The sequence below is a fragment of the Lissotriton vulgaris genome, chromosome 11 (assembly GCF_964263255.1).
Source record: "Lissotriton vulgaris chromosome 11, aLisVul1.2, whole genome shotgun sequence".
NCBI classification, from domain to species: domain Eukaryota; kingdom Metazoa; phylum Chordata; class Amphibia; order Caudata; family Salamandridae; genus Lissotriton; species Lissotriton vulgaris.
Genome location: NC_141699.1, coordinates 944,991,655 through 945,010,906, shown reverse-complemented (window position 1 = coordinate 945,010,906; position 19,252 = coordinate 944,991,655). Strand labels below are relative to the sequence as shown.

At 41.0% G+C, this 19,252-nt stretch overlaps 1 protein-coding gene across 1 annotated transcript in view; it reads right to left on the bottom strand.

Moving 5' to 3' along the window:
* LOC147683725 (von Willebrand factor A domain-containing protein 5A-like) overlaps positions 1–19,252 on the bottom strand; it is a 752,535-nt gene that overhangs the window by 309,839 nt on the left and 423,444 nt on the right. Inside the window, exon 19 of the mRNA XM_086944099.1 lies at positions 16,129–16,188. Coding sequence (XP_086800225.1) covers positions 16,129–16,188 — 60 coding nt within the window. The remainder of the gene's footprint in view (positions 1–16,128; positions 16,189–19,252) is intronic.

The following is a 19,252-nucleotide window of genomic DNA, read 5'->3' as shown; positions in this document are numbered from 1 at the left end:
GGGCAAGTTCTTCTCTTCCGGGTCATGTTGGGGCGCTACCGGAACTGATCGAATTGGTAGTCTACAGTGTTTCTGGATGTTTCAGACTAAAGCTGGCGTCAGCATGAGACCACTACCATCTCGTAGCTCCGTCGTGGCCATTCCACGAGCAATCATGGCAGCCGCTCCCCACCAGAAGCCTGCGGGAGTCGGAGGCCCCCATGACTTTTGTAGAATCTTCACGGCTGAGGGGACGCTTTTCGAGAATGGGATCCAAGCCCTAGCAGACAAGCGTCCGAGTTCCAAGGTGTCCCAGGGCCATTTTAGTGGACCAGGCCCAAAACCGAAGAGCCGGCCGCCATTTTGAGAGTCCTGTGGCAGCCGCCTATCGCTGCACCGCTAGAGCGGGCGCATCTCAACTACATGGTGAGCGAGACGCTGTAGTCGCAAGAGCGGGCGGAAAACAGCTGAATGGCGGAAGAGGCACAGTGTAGCAAATGCGGGCGGAATGGCAACTAAAACGATAAAGGGGCGCCTCACTACAGCTTGTCTTCAGGTCAAACGGATTGTGGGACAAGGTCCAGAATTGAAGAGTCATCAAAAGGCAAAAAGTACCGCCGGACCCCGGGAGCCGGCCGCCTATGTCGGGGGCGATCTCAGGCTACACCAGTGCTATAAGACTTGGGGAGGGTGTCGGAGCCAAGCGTCTTCTCCGAGTCCATGGCCATCACAGCGCCCCTCAGGGGCCTCCGTCAAGCTGTTTAGGAAGGTAACATATCATATTGTTTTCTAATGCAGTCAGGTCCACAAACGACACTCACTTACTTTGAGAATAGTGAAGCTGCAGTAGGAGGAAATAAGCTTCAGACAGTGTTACAAGCGCTGCTCAGAACTCTTAACTATGGCACCCAACATCCAGAACTTATGCTATTTGAGAATGGTAGTGACATCGAAGCATCTCGGGGACCAAAACCATTAACGTACTTTCACGTATGAAAATCTTACTTGGGGAGGGGGCAGGAGCGAAGCGCCCCCTCCCAGTCAGCGCCACCACACCGTATGTTGAAAATCTGAAGCCATCGTTCTACAAAGTCAACCAAACTTGGATTGAAAAATCTAGAAAAATGTACAAACTGAAAACCAGTTTTGGTCTGCATAGCATCAGTAACAACGCTTGAGTCAGCTTTGTGTCAAGCCGCCATTTTGATTCAACAAAGCACAGGCATTGAAAAAGGCTGAAATTCAGAACTCTAAACTATGGCACCCAACATCCAGGAGCTTGCTATCCGGATCTTGGAGCCTTGTGCTGTTTTCGATCTATTCACACATCGGTCCACTACTGACATCATCTTATAAACCAACGTTATGTAAATAGTTTTTTAATAAAATGTTTTACCCTATTTCTTTGCTGGTGTGTTGTCTATATTTTTAATATTTGCATAGGGTTTGTCATTATTTTGTGCGGGATGGGTGATGGAGCCGAGCTGTCTTGCAGCCCTCATGGTGTGGAGCTCAGTTCATCTCACTATTTTCGTATTTCTCAAGAAGGGTTGTTCCTAATATTTCTATTTTAGCGAGGTCAAAAAGAGATCCAATTAGTGGCCTACTGATTTTGCTCGATTACTTTTATTTTTTTACACGATTTTTCACTATCTGCAAAGACTAAACAGAGTATTGCGACTTTGTGCTTGTTTGTAAATAGAGAATGATCCAAAGAGAACCAATTCTAAAACAGTAAATGCTTGGACAACAATCAATCAAATGGAGAGACAAGGAGGTACGACGGATTACAACGGGGGTAAAGGCCTGCGTTAACTACCCTTCTGTATCTGCAAAGAGAGAGTACTAACAAAGGCAAAAGAGGGGAGGGGGGGGGCAGCGTTCAAAGCACATCAGCGTGCATAAATACGAAAATGTTTTTATCTATCACGTACTTGACATTTTAAAGCTTTTCATATTTGCTATTAAAAAACCAATGAAATTCACAGAAAAAACCATAGGTTATAGTGGATATATAGTTAGGAATTTGCATTTACAAAACCTTGAAAATTCAATGAAAAAACCATAGGTTATAGGCCATATATAGTTAGGAATTAGCATTTACAAAACCTTATTTTACTCGCATAAAACCATTGAAATTCCATATATAGTTAGCTAACTATAAGCGCTAACTATATATCGCGCACCCGCAATCCACTGCTGATGATGTCACATATTACATCATTCATGACATGGTCAGTGACATCACTGATGACATCACTGATGACATCTCAAATGACATCACTGATGACAACTCAAATGATATCAATGATGACATCTCAAATGACATCACTGATGACAACTCAAATGACATCACTGATGACATCTCATTTGTCATCACTGATCACATCACTCATGTGATAATACAATGAACCTCTTCAGACTCTAATATAACCTTACATACACTCAGTATAAACAGACACTCACAGACTGTCACTCATCCATGGACTTACTCACACACCTAGTCAGTCATGCAAAGAATCAATCACACCTCCATTTCCTCAACTATACAGTTATACACATCTTACTTATTCAAACATATAATAACACATATTTACTCTCTTATATAATCCCTGATACAAGCTCACAGTGATCGATACAGCCACTCACACATTCACTGGCTCTTATGTTCAGTTATTTATATATCTCAACTCTCACATGTATTGTGTTTTACATACGTACTTACTTGCACATGTAGCAATGAGAAATCCATTCACTCACCAACACACCCATGCACAGTCAACCGCTCATATAGCTGTTTCCACATGCACTCTTGAACTCATACTCCTAGTGAATCAACTGCTTACACATCTATGCACAGAGTCACGCACCTCCCAGCCACCCACACACACACTCAGCCTCCCATTCAAATATTTGGGCAACCAATCAATAACCCATATGGCTACTCTTATAGCTACTGATCAACACAAGCAGCAGTTTACACAACAACAAACATACTGATGCACGAATTAAGACAGTTTAGTCACTAACCCATGCACTCAGTGAGACACATTTAATCACTCACTCATACAGTCAGTCATGCACCTACTAAATTCTTCATCCAGACACTTATACATCCACTCATTCTTCAATATGTGAAACATATTTTAACTTTACAGAAACATACAGTCACTGGATGTTGTAATCAGTGATGTCATCAGTGATGTCACTGACCATGTCATGAATGATGTAATATGTGACATCATCAGCAGTGGATTGCGGGTGCGCGATATATAGTTAGCGCTTATAGTTAGCTAACTATATATGGAATTTCAATGGTTTTATGCGAGTAAAATAAGGTTTTGTAAATGCTAATTCCTAACTATATATGGCCTATAACCTATGGTTTTTTCATTGAATATATATATATATAGATATAGATATAGATATATATAGATATAGATATAGATATATATAGATATATATATATATATATATATAGATATAGGCACGAAACAGGCACAGACCACAAACGAGGATTAAAGGTGATAAAGTGCTTTTATTCCTTCGATGGGGACGGCAACATGACGCGTTTCGTCCGGGGAACCCGGACTTGATCACATGACACGCCCAGAGATTGATGTGGTTAAATACTGGTAACAATCACATTAGGCTCCTCCCATAATGAAACAAACATAGAAAAAATACCATTTGTATAGCTGATAACAGTTGAAGTTTGTATATAAAGTAAAACATAGTTTTAAAACTTTTTTTAGCACTTTTTTTGAACAATTCATAGATAAATAAAGGGCAAGTGCCCATTACTATATATCGTCAATACAAACTTCATAAAGGATAAAACGGTATAAAATGTAAATATGGGGCCATAGTGAAAAAACCAGTAAAAAAGGATTAAAACCACATAGTAAAATTAGTGCAAATAGAAAGTGCAAAATTACAAAATCCCAAACCTTTGGGAGAGAGCAATGTAATTGACAGGCATAAAACCTGTAACAAGATGTTCCTTAAAGTGCAAAAAGTGTTGAGTGCAGAAAAGTGCAAAATCCGGCAATTTAGTAAACATTTTAGTATACATTTTAATGGAGGAAATTTCAACTGTGGAGACATTCTGATAAAGTGCAGAGTTACTGTGAAAATAAAGTGACGCATGATATTCCGGATACAAAAATAGGACGAGATGTAAAACCATCCTATTAAAACCAATTACAGATAATGTGTACCTCAATAACGTATATCAATCAAATCACAGAGATTAACCATAATTTAAAATTGATAAATATTTTCAACATAGTAAAATGGCGGATAAAAAACCATCAAGTAAGTGTAAAATCCATATAATAGACTATGCAACAGGTGAAATAAAAATATTTACAGAAAATTGTTGAGATCTTCTCCCATGTTAAGGCCATACGGAATTTTGCTATTAAGCCGAAGTATATATTGGCTCTCCAACTGTCTCAGTTTCTTTTCCCTATCTCCTCCTCTTTTGGAAAGTGGAACTGCATCAATAACATAATACTGTAGATCGTTTAAATTGTTATTGTGGACCAATTTGAAGTGGCGGGCCACAGGGTAGTTAGGGTCAGAGTTAACAATTGCACGATGATGCTGTAATATACGGTTGTATACTTGTAATTTTGTGCTCCCAACGTATTGCAGTTCACAAGTACACTTTAAAACATAAACCGCATAATCAGTCTTGCAAGTAAATAAACTGTTAATTTTAATTACAGCATCAGTTAGGCCCTCAACAAACTCAGTAGTGTTGACCCCAAACTTACAGGCCCTGCAAGAGCTACACTTCCTGAATCCAGTTTTATTAGATAACCAATTGGTTTTTATGATGGTCTCAGGACTGGTTTTAACTAGAGCATCCCTCATCGAGGGTGCTCGACGAAAGGTAATACTTGGTGTATCCTCCAGCAAAGGGCCTAAAATAATGTCAGTTTTTAATATGGGCCAATTAGACTTCATGATTTGTTTGATCCTTCTTTCCTGATTATTGTAGGTGGTGATGAGACGAATAGTAGGTTTGTCAGTTACGACAGTAACCTCCTCTGATGTATCTGTAGTCAATTCCTCAGTTGTTACCACTGTCTGATTAGACATCACTTTTTTAAGGGCAACTATGAGGACATTTCTTTCGTAGCCTCTACATAGGAATCTCTGAAAAGATCCATTGAGACAGTTAATAAGATCTATCTCATTGTTGCATATACGTTTAATCCTTAAAAACTCCCCATAGGGGATGCTTTTTATGAGGTGATGGGGATGGTTAATCTGTGCGTGTAAAATGGAGTTCCCAGCAGTGGACTTCCTATGCATTCTGGTCATGATGTTATGCTCTTTGATATAGACCTCCACGTCTAAAAAATTGACACTCACATTATTGATGTTGGCAGTAAATTCAAGATTTAGAGAATTATTATTGATGTTATTGACAAAATTCTCAGATGATGACTTACAACCCTGCCAAATTATAAAAACATCATCAATAAAACGCCACATCTTAACAATGCCTGTTTCCTCTTCCTCCAAGCAGTCATGAAGTCGACCAAGCACATGCCTCTCCCACCAGCCCACGTGTAAACACGCGTAACTGGGGGAGAAGCATGCACCCATGGCAAGGCCACGCATCTGCTGGAAGATCTCATTATTGAATAGGAAAAAATTGTTGTTAAGGCATAAATCAATCATGGTGATGAGCATTTTACTGTGTTCATAGTATTTTATATCTCTAGTAGATAAAAAAATATACAATTGCATTTATACCATCAACATGGTTGATAGAAGTATACAAAGACGTAATGTCCATAACAAGGAACAAATAATTGGGTTTCCATACAATTTCTTTCAACTTTTCCAGGAAATCTCCAGTGTCTCTTAAGTAACTAGGTAAAGCCTCCATGTAGTCATGAAGAAAATAATCGACATATTTGGAAAGGGGTTCCAAGAGTCCATTTTGGGCAGAAATAATAGGTCGCCCAGGTACAGGTAAGGTGCCTTTATGGATCTTTGGTAGTAGATATAGTGTAGGAGTGATAGGAAAATCTTTTTTAAGAAAATCAAATTCTTTTTTACAAATCAATCCTTCCCTTTTCCAAGATGCCAGATTAGCATGCACCAAAGATTTTACTTTAAGTTCGTTGAATGAGGCTTTCCTGTAACAGGCAGAGTCACTTAATTGTCTTTCTGCTTCCTGTAAATACATTGCACGTGGCCATAAAACGATATTCCCACCTTTGTCAGCTTTATTTACGATTATATTGCCATTAGATTTAATTTTCCGAATCAATTGTGAATATTGTTTATCTCGAAAACTTCTCTGTTTTTTACTTTTAGCCACAATCCGGTTGAGTTCTTTAAGGTCCTCAATGACTCGGTCGCTAAAGATGTCAATAGCATCCCTAGGCATCACCGGAACAAAGGTAGATTTGGGGCAAAAGGGACTATTGCCAGCACTACCACTGCTGATACCCATAGATCCTAAAACTTCCTGGGTGTTTATAATGGAGTTATTGTCATCATTGGCCAGGGAATGAGCAACTTTCAAAACTTTGGTGTCACTTATAGAGAAATTCTTATTACTCTGAGATATATTCAGAATATTAATGGCTTGTTCACTCTTTTTATTAGTAGTATGAAATTTAAGAAGCTTCAATTTTCTAATGAATTTAAAGGTGTCAATTCTTGCCTGGACATATTTAAAACCATTGTTAGGACAGAAAGAAAGTCCCAAAGATAGAAGCTGGGTTTCTGCCGTATTGAGGTCAAGTTCCATCAAATTAATCACAGTATTTTCTACATCAGTGTCAACAGAACAAAATTTAACATTTTCTGTAGTTTCATTTTTTTCTTCTTTCTGATTCATCAAAATTATTTCCATTTTTTTCATTTTCTTCATTTTTTTCATTATCATCACTGCTGATCACCAGTTCAGTAAACGAAGATATTTCATCAGTGGATAAAGTAGTGGGAAAATTCAAAATTTTAGTTATGATTGCGCTTGGACATTCCCTCTTCCCCTTCTCTTTTTTGTGTAATTGTTGGCGTTTCCTCCTCTCTTTACGGGATTTGTTTCGCCTCTTCCTCTTGCTGGTTGTGTCCCCCTCGACCTTAAGGTGTTTCGCCGATCTTCCACCATAAAAACCAATTCCTCAGATGGAGTAAAGCTACTAACACCAACTTGTTGTTTATTAGATTCATCATCAGAACCCCCACTGCTGTAAACAGAACTCAGGTCAGTATCAGATCCTTCAGGTGCTACAGCCAGTTGATTTTGTGAGGTTGAAGATGTTTTGGTAGGTATAGGCAGAGATGAAGTTAGTGCCTGTCTTTTAACTGACTCAAACTTCCTAGAGAATGTAAAAATCCTCCCATTCTCATAGTCTGCGTTGTCTCTGGCGAACTTGAATGCTTTGCGAGTTTTAATAGTCGCTTCATATTTATCTAGGCGCTTTTTGATCTCATCACGCCCTTTAGTCATTGCTCCTGTTGTTCCATGGCATTCAGTTCAAGGTTTAGATTTTCAATCTGGGACATTAGTTCAACTCTATCGATATTTAATTAGGATGCATACCATGCCCATAGATGCATCAAGGTTATGTTGGGCCCACTCCTTCAGCATGAGGGGATTAGGGTTTTCAAATGACGGTGCTATTAATACTCTTAAGCCACGAGGCACCCTTTTCACTTCTTTATATTTTTCCAAACTCTTTTGTTCCCACCACTTAGTCAGCTCCGTCCGGAGCAATTTCTCAAGTTTTTTCAGTTTAGATTTCACATCGTTATCTTCACTGGGCTTCTCCTTAGGTTTTCCTCCAAGAGTAACAACAGCCGGTAAATTTAAAAAAAGAGCATCTGCTGCTTGCTCTCTGTCTCTGAAAATGCCAGCTGCCATCGCCATCTTTATTACGGAATAAATATCAAACTTAGCACAAGTTCACAACAGTCTTTCAACGTGTAATGTTAAACACGTAATGAAGTGTAGAACAAATGTTTCCTCTCAACTCGTGAAACCCACGTTAACCACAGCGGTAGCAAAACGCAACAATCAGGCTCACCTCCGTTCGCAGCTAATGAAGAAATATATATATATTTATTCATTCATTCTGCAAAACAAAATTATAATTTTTCTAATTAACAGTAGGGGAGATGCAGTGTCTTGAGAGCTTTATGACAGAACCTTTTTGGTTCCGAACGGACTCAGTAGAGCTGCGACATAGGTTTACAATGTTGAGTTGTTTGCAGTTACATACACATGAATAAAGATGTGTAATACTAAGCTGTGTGTGTGGCGTAGTTATTCGCAGGTACCCAGGCTGGGGAAGAAGCTACAAATGGCTTCACCCTCTCCTACTAAAATGGGAGAAATTACATGTTTGTTTGTCCAGTGCCCATCTAAAGTGAACTCCCAAATGCCTCACACTGCAAGAGCCTCCCATCACCTATTAAAAAGCTTAAAAACAGATTGCACCCTAAAGGTTAGCGATTTCTGCACAGAGGTACAAGCCACTGTCCTCTATCAGTTAGACTATGGTAACTATTCTCTCAGGCATTCCTTGCTTTTCATTAGAGCCAATGAACCTGCTTAATATATTTACTTACTTTAAATGTCAGCACTTGCCATAACAGTGTCCAGGCGTTTCAGTTTCCCGTTAATTTCCCAGTCACCACTGGCAGACTTCTGACACTACTGAAGCATTGTTCTAGCAGCAGTACTATGTGCACCAGGTGATGAGACAGGGGGACTACTCCAAGTTTTTCCGTTTCAATCATGCAGCAATACTATTACTGGCCACTCATATGGTTACACTACTCACCCTGTACTCATATGGGTACTCACATAGGCTGACTCCCCTTGCACTCACATGGGCACAATTTTCACCCAAACTTGCACGTATACAACTCTCACTACACCCAAGCAGGCAGGCATGCCACTCACCCTTCACTCACACCTAGGCCTACACTCACACAGGTACAATCCTCTCCCTGTGCTCAAACTAAAAGGCAAGGTTGCCTTGATGAGGATGAAGCAGCAAGAAGGGGAAGAGGAAGAGAACATAGGCAAGGGGAAGGAAAGCAGAGGTGCTCTTTGGCAAAAGCAAATGCTTGATCTTACATGTGGCACTTGTATGAACTTCACATTCCCGTCACTCACTGCTTATACTTGGTTGGGCTTATGGGGTAAGCTGGTCTGATGCCTTCAGACTTCAGCAAGCATTCAGGTAGCAGCCTGTGCGCTCTTCACCTTCTTGTTGTCAGCAAGGCCCTTCATAGCTTGGAGTGGCAGGGCTGTTGAGTGGCTCTGGCACGGACATAAAGGGCTCAGAAGGTCGATGCAGTGATGAAGACAAAGAACTACAAGTAGGGGCAGGGGACCAACAAGAGTGGGCTCTGAAGGCCAATTTTGCAGTCCAGATACAGACCTTTTGGGAATCTGGAACCAGATGTAAGCTGAAAATAGGATGGCAAAGGGTGGGCCTAAAGATGACAATGTAAGGCTGTGTAGGGACATGTGGTCTTAAAAAGGAACGCACCGGTAGGGACCAGAGGCATGCAGTATAAAGCTCTGAACCTAGATGGGGCAATGCCCACAGGGAACATTCAGTGTGCAGCTCAGAAGGTTGATGTGGCAGAAGGTAGCTAAATATTAACTGCTAGCAAGGCCCTGCTCACCAGTGGCAGAGATCCCTGGCATTGCCAGAGCAGGGTTCTGCATAACAGACAAAAAGTGACCTCACAGTGTGAGAAAAGGACTTTGCCTTGGCCCAAAGAATGGGCTAAAACTGGGCAACTCCTCCATCCCACAAAGAGGAGATGTGAGCATTAACAGAGAGACAAGGCAAGTGGCAAACATCCAGGAGATTGAGAGGACTAGCTAAGAGCCCTTTAACCTAGGTGTTACATTCTGCTTTGTGTATATAATTCTTTATATTCCCTCTGTGTTTCACTTGGTGTGGATCTGATGCCTGGAATGTATGATGCGTGCCTGCATCTTACATCCTGGGTTCCAGATTCCATACCAACGGTATTACTCAGGATCTTGATGCTGAACTGATGTGCTGTGCTTCTACTCTGGATGTAAAATTAAACTCATGAACTTTATCCATCTATCTGTCTTCCCTGGACTTTTTATTGGCGACGAGGGACATCTGAAGATTTCTGCCACTATTTATGAAGCACAGAAGCAGAAATTCGAAGATTTTTGTTTTTGAACCTGGCGTAGTAAAAGAAGACTTAGAAACGGCCTCTTCTACCTTATTTATGCTACAAGATTGTGTTGAGCGATTCTACTACGTTTCATTTGGGAAGACTTACGATTAAGGAATCCATATTTACGAATTTTAAACTATTTTCGCTTGTGCGCGAACACAACAACTTAAGGATAAGAACGTGGAAGTCATCCGTTTTACCTTTAATTACAGCGCGCTCTCATGCTGTTTAAAAACGTCTTGCTCCGGTGAATTGGTAAGGCAGTAATCAAAAATTATTGATTTTGTTCTCTTTTGGCTGTTTGTGCGTTTTGGGCTCGAGACTGCTTATGGGTTGGACCGGTAACGTCATTGCCACGTCTCTCCACACGTTAGCGTCTCTCCACACGTCAGCGCGCAATACCTTGTGGGGTGAAGACCGGTAACGTCATTGCCACGTCTCTCCACACGTCAGCGCGCAATACCTACATACGCACTGCTTTGTCATTACGCTGTGCGTATGAGCGCCATTTTGTCTCCATGGTAACGAAGTACACGGAGCTACCGGAGACGCCGAAGAGTTTATAAAGCAGTCCTGCTGTGCGCGAGGACATAAAGGTACCGTTACACGCCGGAGGGTAAAAAAAAAGAAGAAGAATATATTCACTTTTATTAACTCTTTTATATTTTGACTAGTAATTCAAAATTACATATCGAATTAGCGCTGTGTTGAAAGGTCCGCCTCACAAAGGAATTTTGGATTACAAACCATCATATGACTGCCACCTTGTGGATTATCTTGGTTTTCTCTCATTCATTTACTTTAATTTTTATTTTTTATTTTTATTCTATTGTTTTAAAAAGAACTATACTCCTACATATTTACACCCTTTAGCCAACATGCAATTTGATCCACCGTCAAAATTCTTGCAAACCAAAGGAGATCCGCCCATTCCATGGACTAGATGGAAAGAAGAGTTTTTTTACTTATCTCAAGGCTATGGATGGTGAAAGGATGTCAGCGGAAAGGAAAAAAAATATCTTTCTACATTGCCTTGGGTCAGAAGGACAACTTGTTTTTAGGACTTTGCCTCCGGTTAGATCTGGGGGTGATACTAATGTGTATGATGAAGCTGTACAGAGAATAGAAGGCAGATTTAAACCTGTAACCAGTGTAGCTTTGAATAGGTTTAAATTTTATACCAGAGTACAAGATGATAATGAATGTTTCGATGAATTCTTGACAGCTTTACGTGCACTTTCTTTACATTGCAATTTCGGTCTGATAACCGATGAAATGATTAGAGATCAAATTGTGGTGCATGTAAAGAGCAAGAAAGTACAGGAACAATTGTGGATTTTGGGGGATCCAAGTTTAGAAACGGCAATAAGTACTGCTAAAGCTCTGGAACAATCCGATAAGTGGATCAAATCTTTAGATAAAGTTTCTGTTCACACCACTCCTACTTCTACTAGTGAGGTTAGCACTGTTAATGTGCGGGAGACAAAAACTCAAGGTCCTAATAAATACGATGGTAAAGGTAAATCATTTTATTGTTTCAGATGTGGGAATCCTGATCATATTGCTTCCTTTCCACAGTGTCCTGCCATAAATAGACAATGTAATAAATGTGGACGCACAGGACATTTTTCCAAACTGTGTAAGACTTCTGCCAAACCTTTTAATGATTACAAGAAACCTCCTTTTAATAGTTCTAGACGTTCTAGTGGGAATGTATCTTATGTTGCAGAAGAAGGGAATGATGATTCTTTTGTTAAAGAAACAGGTATTGTGGTCTCTGTGCAAACTCCATTTGATATGACACAAGCTGATAGTTTATCATCTCCTAAAAGTTTGGTAAGCATTTTAGGTAAAGTGCTTGAACTCATGGTGGATTCTTGTTCTCCGTGGACTATAATCACTCGTGATTGTGTAGAGTCATTTGGAGACTTGGTTGATATCAATTCCTTGTGCAAACCAGACATTATTGCCTATAATTTCGATAAATCTGAAATCAATTTTATTGGTTTTAAAGAAGTTCCTATCACTATTAAGAATAATTCTGCAGTTATCAAAATGTATGTGGCATTGAAAGGGGTGAATGTCTTAGGATGGAGAGATCAGGCGAGGTTGGGGATCTCTTTGAATCCCAGGTTGAAAGATCCTGTGTGTGTTCTAGCTATATCTGATGGGGAGTGTGATATTGCATCCATGTCTAAAGAAGTTTCTGACTCTTTCCCGAATGTTTTTTCTGACAATCTTGGGAAGTTGAACGGTTTTACACATAGGATTAAGGTCAAACCTAATACAGTTCCTGTTAAACAAAGGTTGAGGGGTGTTCCCATTAGTGTCAGGGAGGAACTCAGAATTATGTTGGATACTATGGTTAAAGATGGTGTCATTGAGGAAGTAGAATCCTCCGAATGGGTTTCGCCTATCGTTTTGGCGATTAAACCTGATAAAACTATTAGGTTGTGTGTGGACCCGAGAGCCTTGAACAAGTGTTTAGTCACAGACTGTCACCCATTACCGAACATTAATGAAATGTTGTGTATGTTAGATGGAGCGTGTGTATTTTCAACATTAGATCTAAGGTCTGCATATCATCAGATCGAACTCACGGTTGACTAGGACTAGGAGTTAACTAGGAGTTCGGCTAAATTCATTTGGACTGAAAAACAAGAACAGGCCTTTAAGCAAATTAAGGAGGAAATTGTTAATGCACCTACATTAAAATCTTATTGTGTTAATAAGAAGTGCATTATCACTGTTGATGCTAGCCTTTATGGCATTGGTAGTGTTTTAAGTCAGTCATCTGGCAAGGATGAATGGTGTGTTGCTTTTTCCTCAAGGACTTTGTCACCCACTGAGAGGAGGTACTCTGTTATCGAAAAGGAGCTGCTTGCCTGTATTTGGGCTGTCGAGCATTTCAGAAATTATGTGTGGGGTAATCGGTTTGTGCTACGAACAGACCATAAACCTTTGGTTGGGATTTTGTCTCCTGGTGGTGGATGGAATTCTACAGCGCGTATAGCTCGATTATCTTCACGACTTCAGGAGTATGACTTCGAGATTGTGTATGTTCCTGGTAAGTGTAACGTCACAGCGGATTTTCTTTCTAGGTTTCCTTGTGAAGATGCTCCTAGTTTGGACAATGAGGTTGATGTCGTTGCTTCTGTTGGGGATTGTGTTTCTAAGGAATTTATTTCATTGAATGAAGAAGAGTGGTTTGCTGAACTTAGTAAGGATGTTGTTTGTCAACAAGTTCTGATTTTGTAAGGATTGGTTGGCCAGCCTGTAGGGGCATTTCAGCTGATTTGGCTCCATTTTGTCAAGTTTCATCTGAGATCGAAGAGTTTTCTGGTCTGCTGTTCAAAGCTGGTAAGCTAATTCCTCCTCAGTCCTTACAGGAGAAGATTTTGCTTCTCTCTCATCAGTCACATTGGCATGTCCTCAATGAAACGTCTCATTAGAGAAAGTTTCTGGTGGCCGGGAGTTGATAAAATGGTGGATAGGCTGGTAAGGGATTAGTCATACTGTGTTAATAGTGACAAAATGCTTCATGTGACTTCTGCTCCCCTCAAGCCTGTGAGTTGGCCCAACTTTCCTTGGCAGAAGGTAGGATTTGATATTTCTGGCCCTTTCAAACAGTTGCCTTACAATGCTCGTTATGCTTTGGTCTTAGTGGACTACCACTCCAAGTGGCCTGAGGTGAAATTTGTTAGCACTGCCTCTTCTCAGTCCGTCATTCTTTTCCTTAAAGAAGTTTTCGCAAGGGAAGGGTTTCCTGAAACCTGTGTTACAGACAATGGTGCTCAGCTTATTTCTGCTGATGTTGAGAAATTTCTTAGTGGTTGTGGCGTTAGGCATTACACTACGTCCTTGTATGAACCCAGGGAAAATGGCCAAGTAGAACGCTTTAACCGTGTTCTTAAGGACTGTGTGAATAGTGTCCATGTTTCTGATGATGGGTGGCTGGATGTTGTGAGGAAGAGGTTGTGGACATATCGCATTACTCCTCATTCTGTTACTGGGGTCAGTCCTTTCAAACTTCTTAAGGGAAGAGAGCCGCCATCTGATATATGTCCCTGGTGGATTAGGAAACTTGATAAAATTGACTCTGTTGTGGACCTTGCCTGTGTGGCCAAACGTGTTGAAGACAAACAATTTAAAATGAAAACCTTGTTTGATTCCAAAATAAAGACCAGGATTAATGATTTTGTGGTGGGGGATTGGGTGAGAATTAAAAAACCTGGTTTTCTTGTTAAGGGTTTTTTTCTAAGTTTTTTCCCCCAATCAAAGTTGTCAGGGTTTTTAAAAATAGTGTAGTCACGCAGGATGGAAGAGTGTGGAATGTTCGCAGAGTGGCAAAGTGTATTGATGTTGGAAATGTACATAGTTCTTCTACTCCTATTCCTAGTAATAGCCAGTGGAGACCTAGTCTTGGTTTCTCTAAATGTCCTCAGAATGTGGTTCAAGATAATGCATCTGTTGCCTCTAGGGTTAAAGTCTGTAATAGACAAAGGAAAGTTCCCAGCAGATATTTAAATTAATGTACATAGAAAGGAAAATTCCCAGCAGATATTTAATTAGTGTACATAAGAATGTTTACTGCTGATATTTAGATTGTTTTCTTTTAGGGGTAGGATGTGTTACATTCTACTTTGTGTATATATCTCTTTATCTTCCCTCTGTGTTTCCCTTGGTGTGGATCTGATGCCTGGAATGTATGATGCGTGCCTGCATCTTACATCCTGGGTTCCAGATTCCATACCAACGGTATTACTCAGGATCTTGATGCTGAACTGATGTGCTGTGCGTCTACTCTGGATGTAAAATTAAACTCATGAACTTTATCCATCTATCTGTCTTCCCTGGACTTTTTACTAGGGCCTGCAGTTGACCAGCCCTATACCTCACACTCCAAGGGGAGCATTTGACTGGCAGAGACAGTGACCCACAAGGGGTGCAGGTGACTAACCATCAACACCTTGCCCTAGGGGGGTACAAATGGTAGCTAATCTGCCTCATAAAGGGCACTTGGATGACTGCACCATAGTAACTGAGGAAGAACAGACTAGGAGTGTCCCTGTTATTGGTAATTACTCTAAACCAAGGGACTGTAGATGACTACTACTACAAATAACAATAGTGCTAATAATAGCTACTTATACAGTGCATCCCATAAACCGAAGTGTTTTTAGTCAGTCAGATACTATAATTCTTGCTAAATTCACAGATACTCATTTTTTGACCTCAGAAAAATGAAGGATTGGGAACCTACGTTAGCATTCAAACCAGTAAGCTGTACTCCTTTCGTTCGTATCTAGCAGTATCCCAATGAGAATATATTTAGCGAAAGATAGACCACATACATTTTAAGTTCTGACTTTTGCCTGGCTATCTCATACACGGTCATGAGTTAAGATGCTTTTACCAATGCATCAAACAAGTCTTCATGGTCCCTTTAAATGCACTGCCACAGTATATATTACAAGCTGTCTGATATTGGCAGCCAGGTGTTATGACGTTAAGTAGTATTTCCCAGTCAAATCTACTTCTGTGAAATCAAAATTAGGTTATAGATGTTTAGTTCATATAATGGTAAGTGGCAAACAATCTGAGGAACTTTGTGAGATTACATTGATTGTAAGGACCCACTACAATTTAAACATGCAATTTAGGAATCATTTCCCAGATCTGCCCCAATTATATGAAAGTCACTATCCCATTGGGACTACATAAAGCTAAAGTTTTTACTTTTGAACAAAATGGCATTTGTTTTGTCTTGTGCAATGCTATAATATACTGCGATTTGTATAGTAAATGTATATTGTAACACAGCTGGGTCTTGTTGATGCTTAGGACAACAAATCCCTTTTACCCAATTCCACCAGAACAAGCTTCTTCCTAGGAGGGATGTGGGTATGAATTTGAGCGGAACTCTGGTCTTACCGGACTTCTTCGCAGGCTTCTCGTGCACCATTCCTCCCCCTTTCTTCCTCATCATCGGAGCTTTAAAAAAAAACATGACGCAAGTAAATATTAATTCAGACGGATAGAAGGTCTTTATAGTTGAAATGTTCTCATGATCCCCTCCCACTATACTCCCTACTCTGTACACATCTATAAATAAATGGGCAACATCTGCCCTTTACACAAGGTGTCTCGCCCACCTACCTTTTTCTTTATCATTGTCATCTTGCCTCTCCAGATTGGTGTTGAGTTAACAACATCTACCACTCTAGTCAACAATGACTTTGGATATCGTAATGTAGGAATAGATGCTTTTACAACAGGGCAAAACTGAACATTATGGTGCTGCCATGCTGAACTCTGGAATTCTGAATCTTTATCTCGAGAACACCAGAAACATTAGGAATCACATTAACCTGAATGACATTCTCATTCTTAATAAAACGATTTCTAAACCAGTTATTACATACAAGAAGCTTTAGTGACAAATATGGTGAAACAATTGGAAATGACTGTATATAAGGGAAGTTGTAGAATGCAAACACAGCGGTAAAGAGATTGTGCACTAGGTTAGGTGTGTGAAGGAGCAGAGACATTTTTCCTACATAGAAGTCAGGATGCAGTAGTCTACTACTTATGTGTGCACATGATGTGCCTTTTAGGTATGTTGTCCAAATCCTTCAGGGAGTGGAGGAGAGTAGGAAGTTGACAGATCTTTGTAGGAGAATAGTATTCCAGATACTGGATGCATTTCAGAAGCTTTGTGTTCTGAACCTCCTTTTTGGGGCTTTAAAGTCATTATTGCGCGTGTTGCTTTGACAACTGGCAATCCTGAGGTTGTCTGGAAGGTCGAATGGCATGTAACAGCTGAAAATCTTAAATGGTATGCAATGAATCTTTCATCCTGGTACAATCCAGCCTGCAGAAAGCTCAAGTCCGAGCTGATTGAGGAAGTCAAGTCTGGGACAAATAAAACTAGAATTCGTGAACTCAGACTGCATTATAAAAAAGTAATGGCTCATGCAAGGAGCGAGTGGAAATTGGATAGGTGGTCTAACTTAAGGACTGCTCTCGAAACTAGGGACGCCCGCAGATTCTGGTCACTAGTAAATATAGGCTCGGGGGAACCAAAATCAGCAATAGAGCCCAACATTGATGCCTCAGTCTGGGAATCTCATTTTAAAGCCTTATACTCAGTTGAACCTGCGGAGGATAATACAGCGGCATCTCTACTTTTAAATACTGAGCATGAGGTTTTAGAGTTCACATTGGGGGAGGTGTCCCACGCAATAGGAAAACATGCAGTGGGTAAGGCCCCGGGACTTGATAAACTCCCTGAGGACCTATTTAGGCACCAACCAGGGATCTAGGCCCCCTACCTGCTTATAGTTTTTAATGCAATCTTGAGGGGTATGGAGGTTCCTTCCACTTGGCTGGGAGCGGAGATAGTGCCAATTTATAAGAAGGGTTCACCTCTGCCCCCAGCCAACTACAGGCCTATTAGTCTTATAGACGTCCCCCCCAAAAATGTTTGCGCTGCTTGTCCTCGACCATCTATACTGGCATGGATGGAGGACCATGAAGTACTAAGTCCGCTTCAGGCAGGGTTCCCGAGGAACACATCCACCATGGACCAGATCTTTCGCCTGATTCTCCTGTACTGAAAAACGGCAAAGATTGAGGGTGGCAGCCACTACATGGTGTTTGTGGACCTCCGGTCTTCTTTCGATCTAGTGTCACGGGGAAAATTGTGGGGGGTCCTCCAGGATCTGGGCGTTCCGCCTGGAATTCTGGATGTACTGATGAGATTGCATGGGGGTAACCCTGCCCAGGTTAGATGCGGGAGGAATGGAGCATTGTCATCAAGATTTCCGGTCGACAGAGGGGTGAGGCAGGGTTGTGTTTTGGCCGACCCTGTTTTGCCTCTATGTAAATGGTGTAATCACCCATCTGGATAATGTCCCCAACAACGACGCACCAAGGTTGGCTGGCAGGAGGGTTCCGGCGATTATGTTCGCCGATGATACCCTCCTGCTTTCCAAATCCCCAATGGGGATTCAATGAATTTTGAATGGTTTTGAGGACTTCTGTCGAAGCCGCGGTCTTGAGATAAATGCTTATAAAACAAAATTCATGATATTTAATCCTTCGGCATCTACACGTTCTAATCAGACTCTGGGCAGTGTGAGGTGGGAAAGGGTCACTACATTTCAATATCTTGGGGTCACACTCCATGAAAATCTTTCCTGGGGACCTCAACAAGTAAAATCCCAACTTAAACTATCACAGTTGGTGGGTGGCATCTCCAAAATTTCAAACACATCAACTCTTAAGCCAGTGAGCCCTACCCTAGAGATCTACAAGACCCAAGCAAGGGCTGCAGCTCTCTATGGCGCAGAGCTGTGGGGACACTCTCATGGGGCAGAGATTGCCAAGATTGAATCAAAATTTAGTAGACGTTTGCTGACTCTCCCCCAAAGTACCCCGCTCCTTCCCCGTATGCTAGACCTGGGACTGACTTCTATTGAAGATGAGTTAGCTCTGAAACCGCTAAGGTTTTGGCGCCGGATATGGGTAACAGATCTGCTCCATTACAGGCAAGAGCTGAAGCAGATCCTAACTCTCAATGGTGCAGCCAAAATTCCCTGGTTGGCGTTTATAAAGCGGGAATTTTTAAGCTTAGGCCTGCCTGAAATGTGGGATAACCCGGAAAAGGGCTGTCATGAGGTATCGCGTAAGTCCCTTACCAGGATCTACAAGGAAAAAAACCTGAACTTTTATCTCGGCACTCCTAATGCTGGCTCTCTGACCGATTCTTTTTTAGCTTTCAAAAATTCTTATTTGTTAGAGGATTTTATGGATGTAGTTTTCCCAATTTTAGCGAGGAAACTTTTTATTCAATGGTGATATGGCACCTTACCAATCAAATCTTTCACAAGCAAATGGTCCAACGCTACCAACAAGTCTTGTCCGGGTTGCAGTAGTGCTGTAGAGGACGAACTTCATGTCCTCTTCTTCTGCCCCGCTTATACTAAGTCCAGGAAGTATTGGCTTGTACCACTTTGCAGAAACTTAGGTGTTCGAATTTGTTCACATGCTTTTA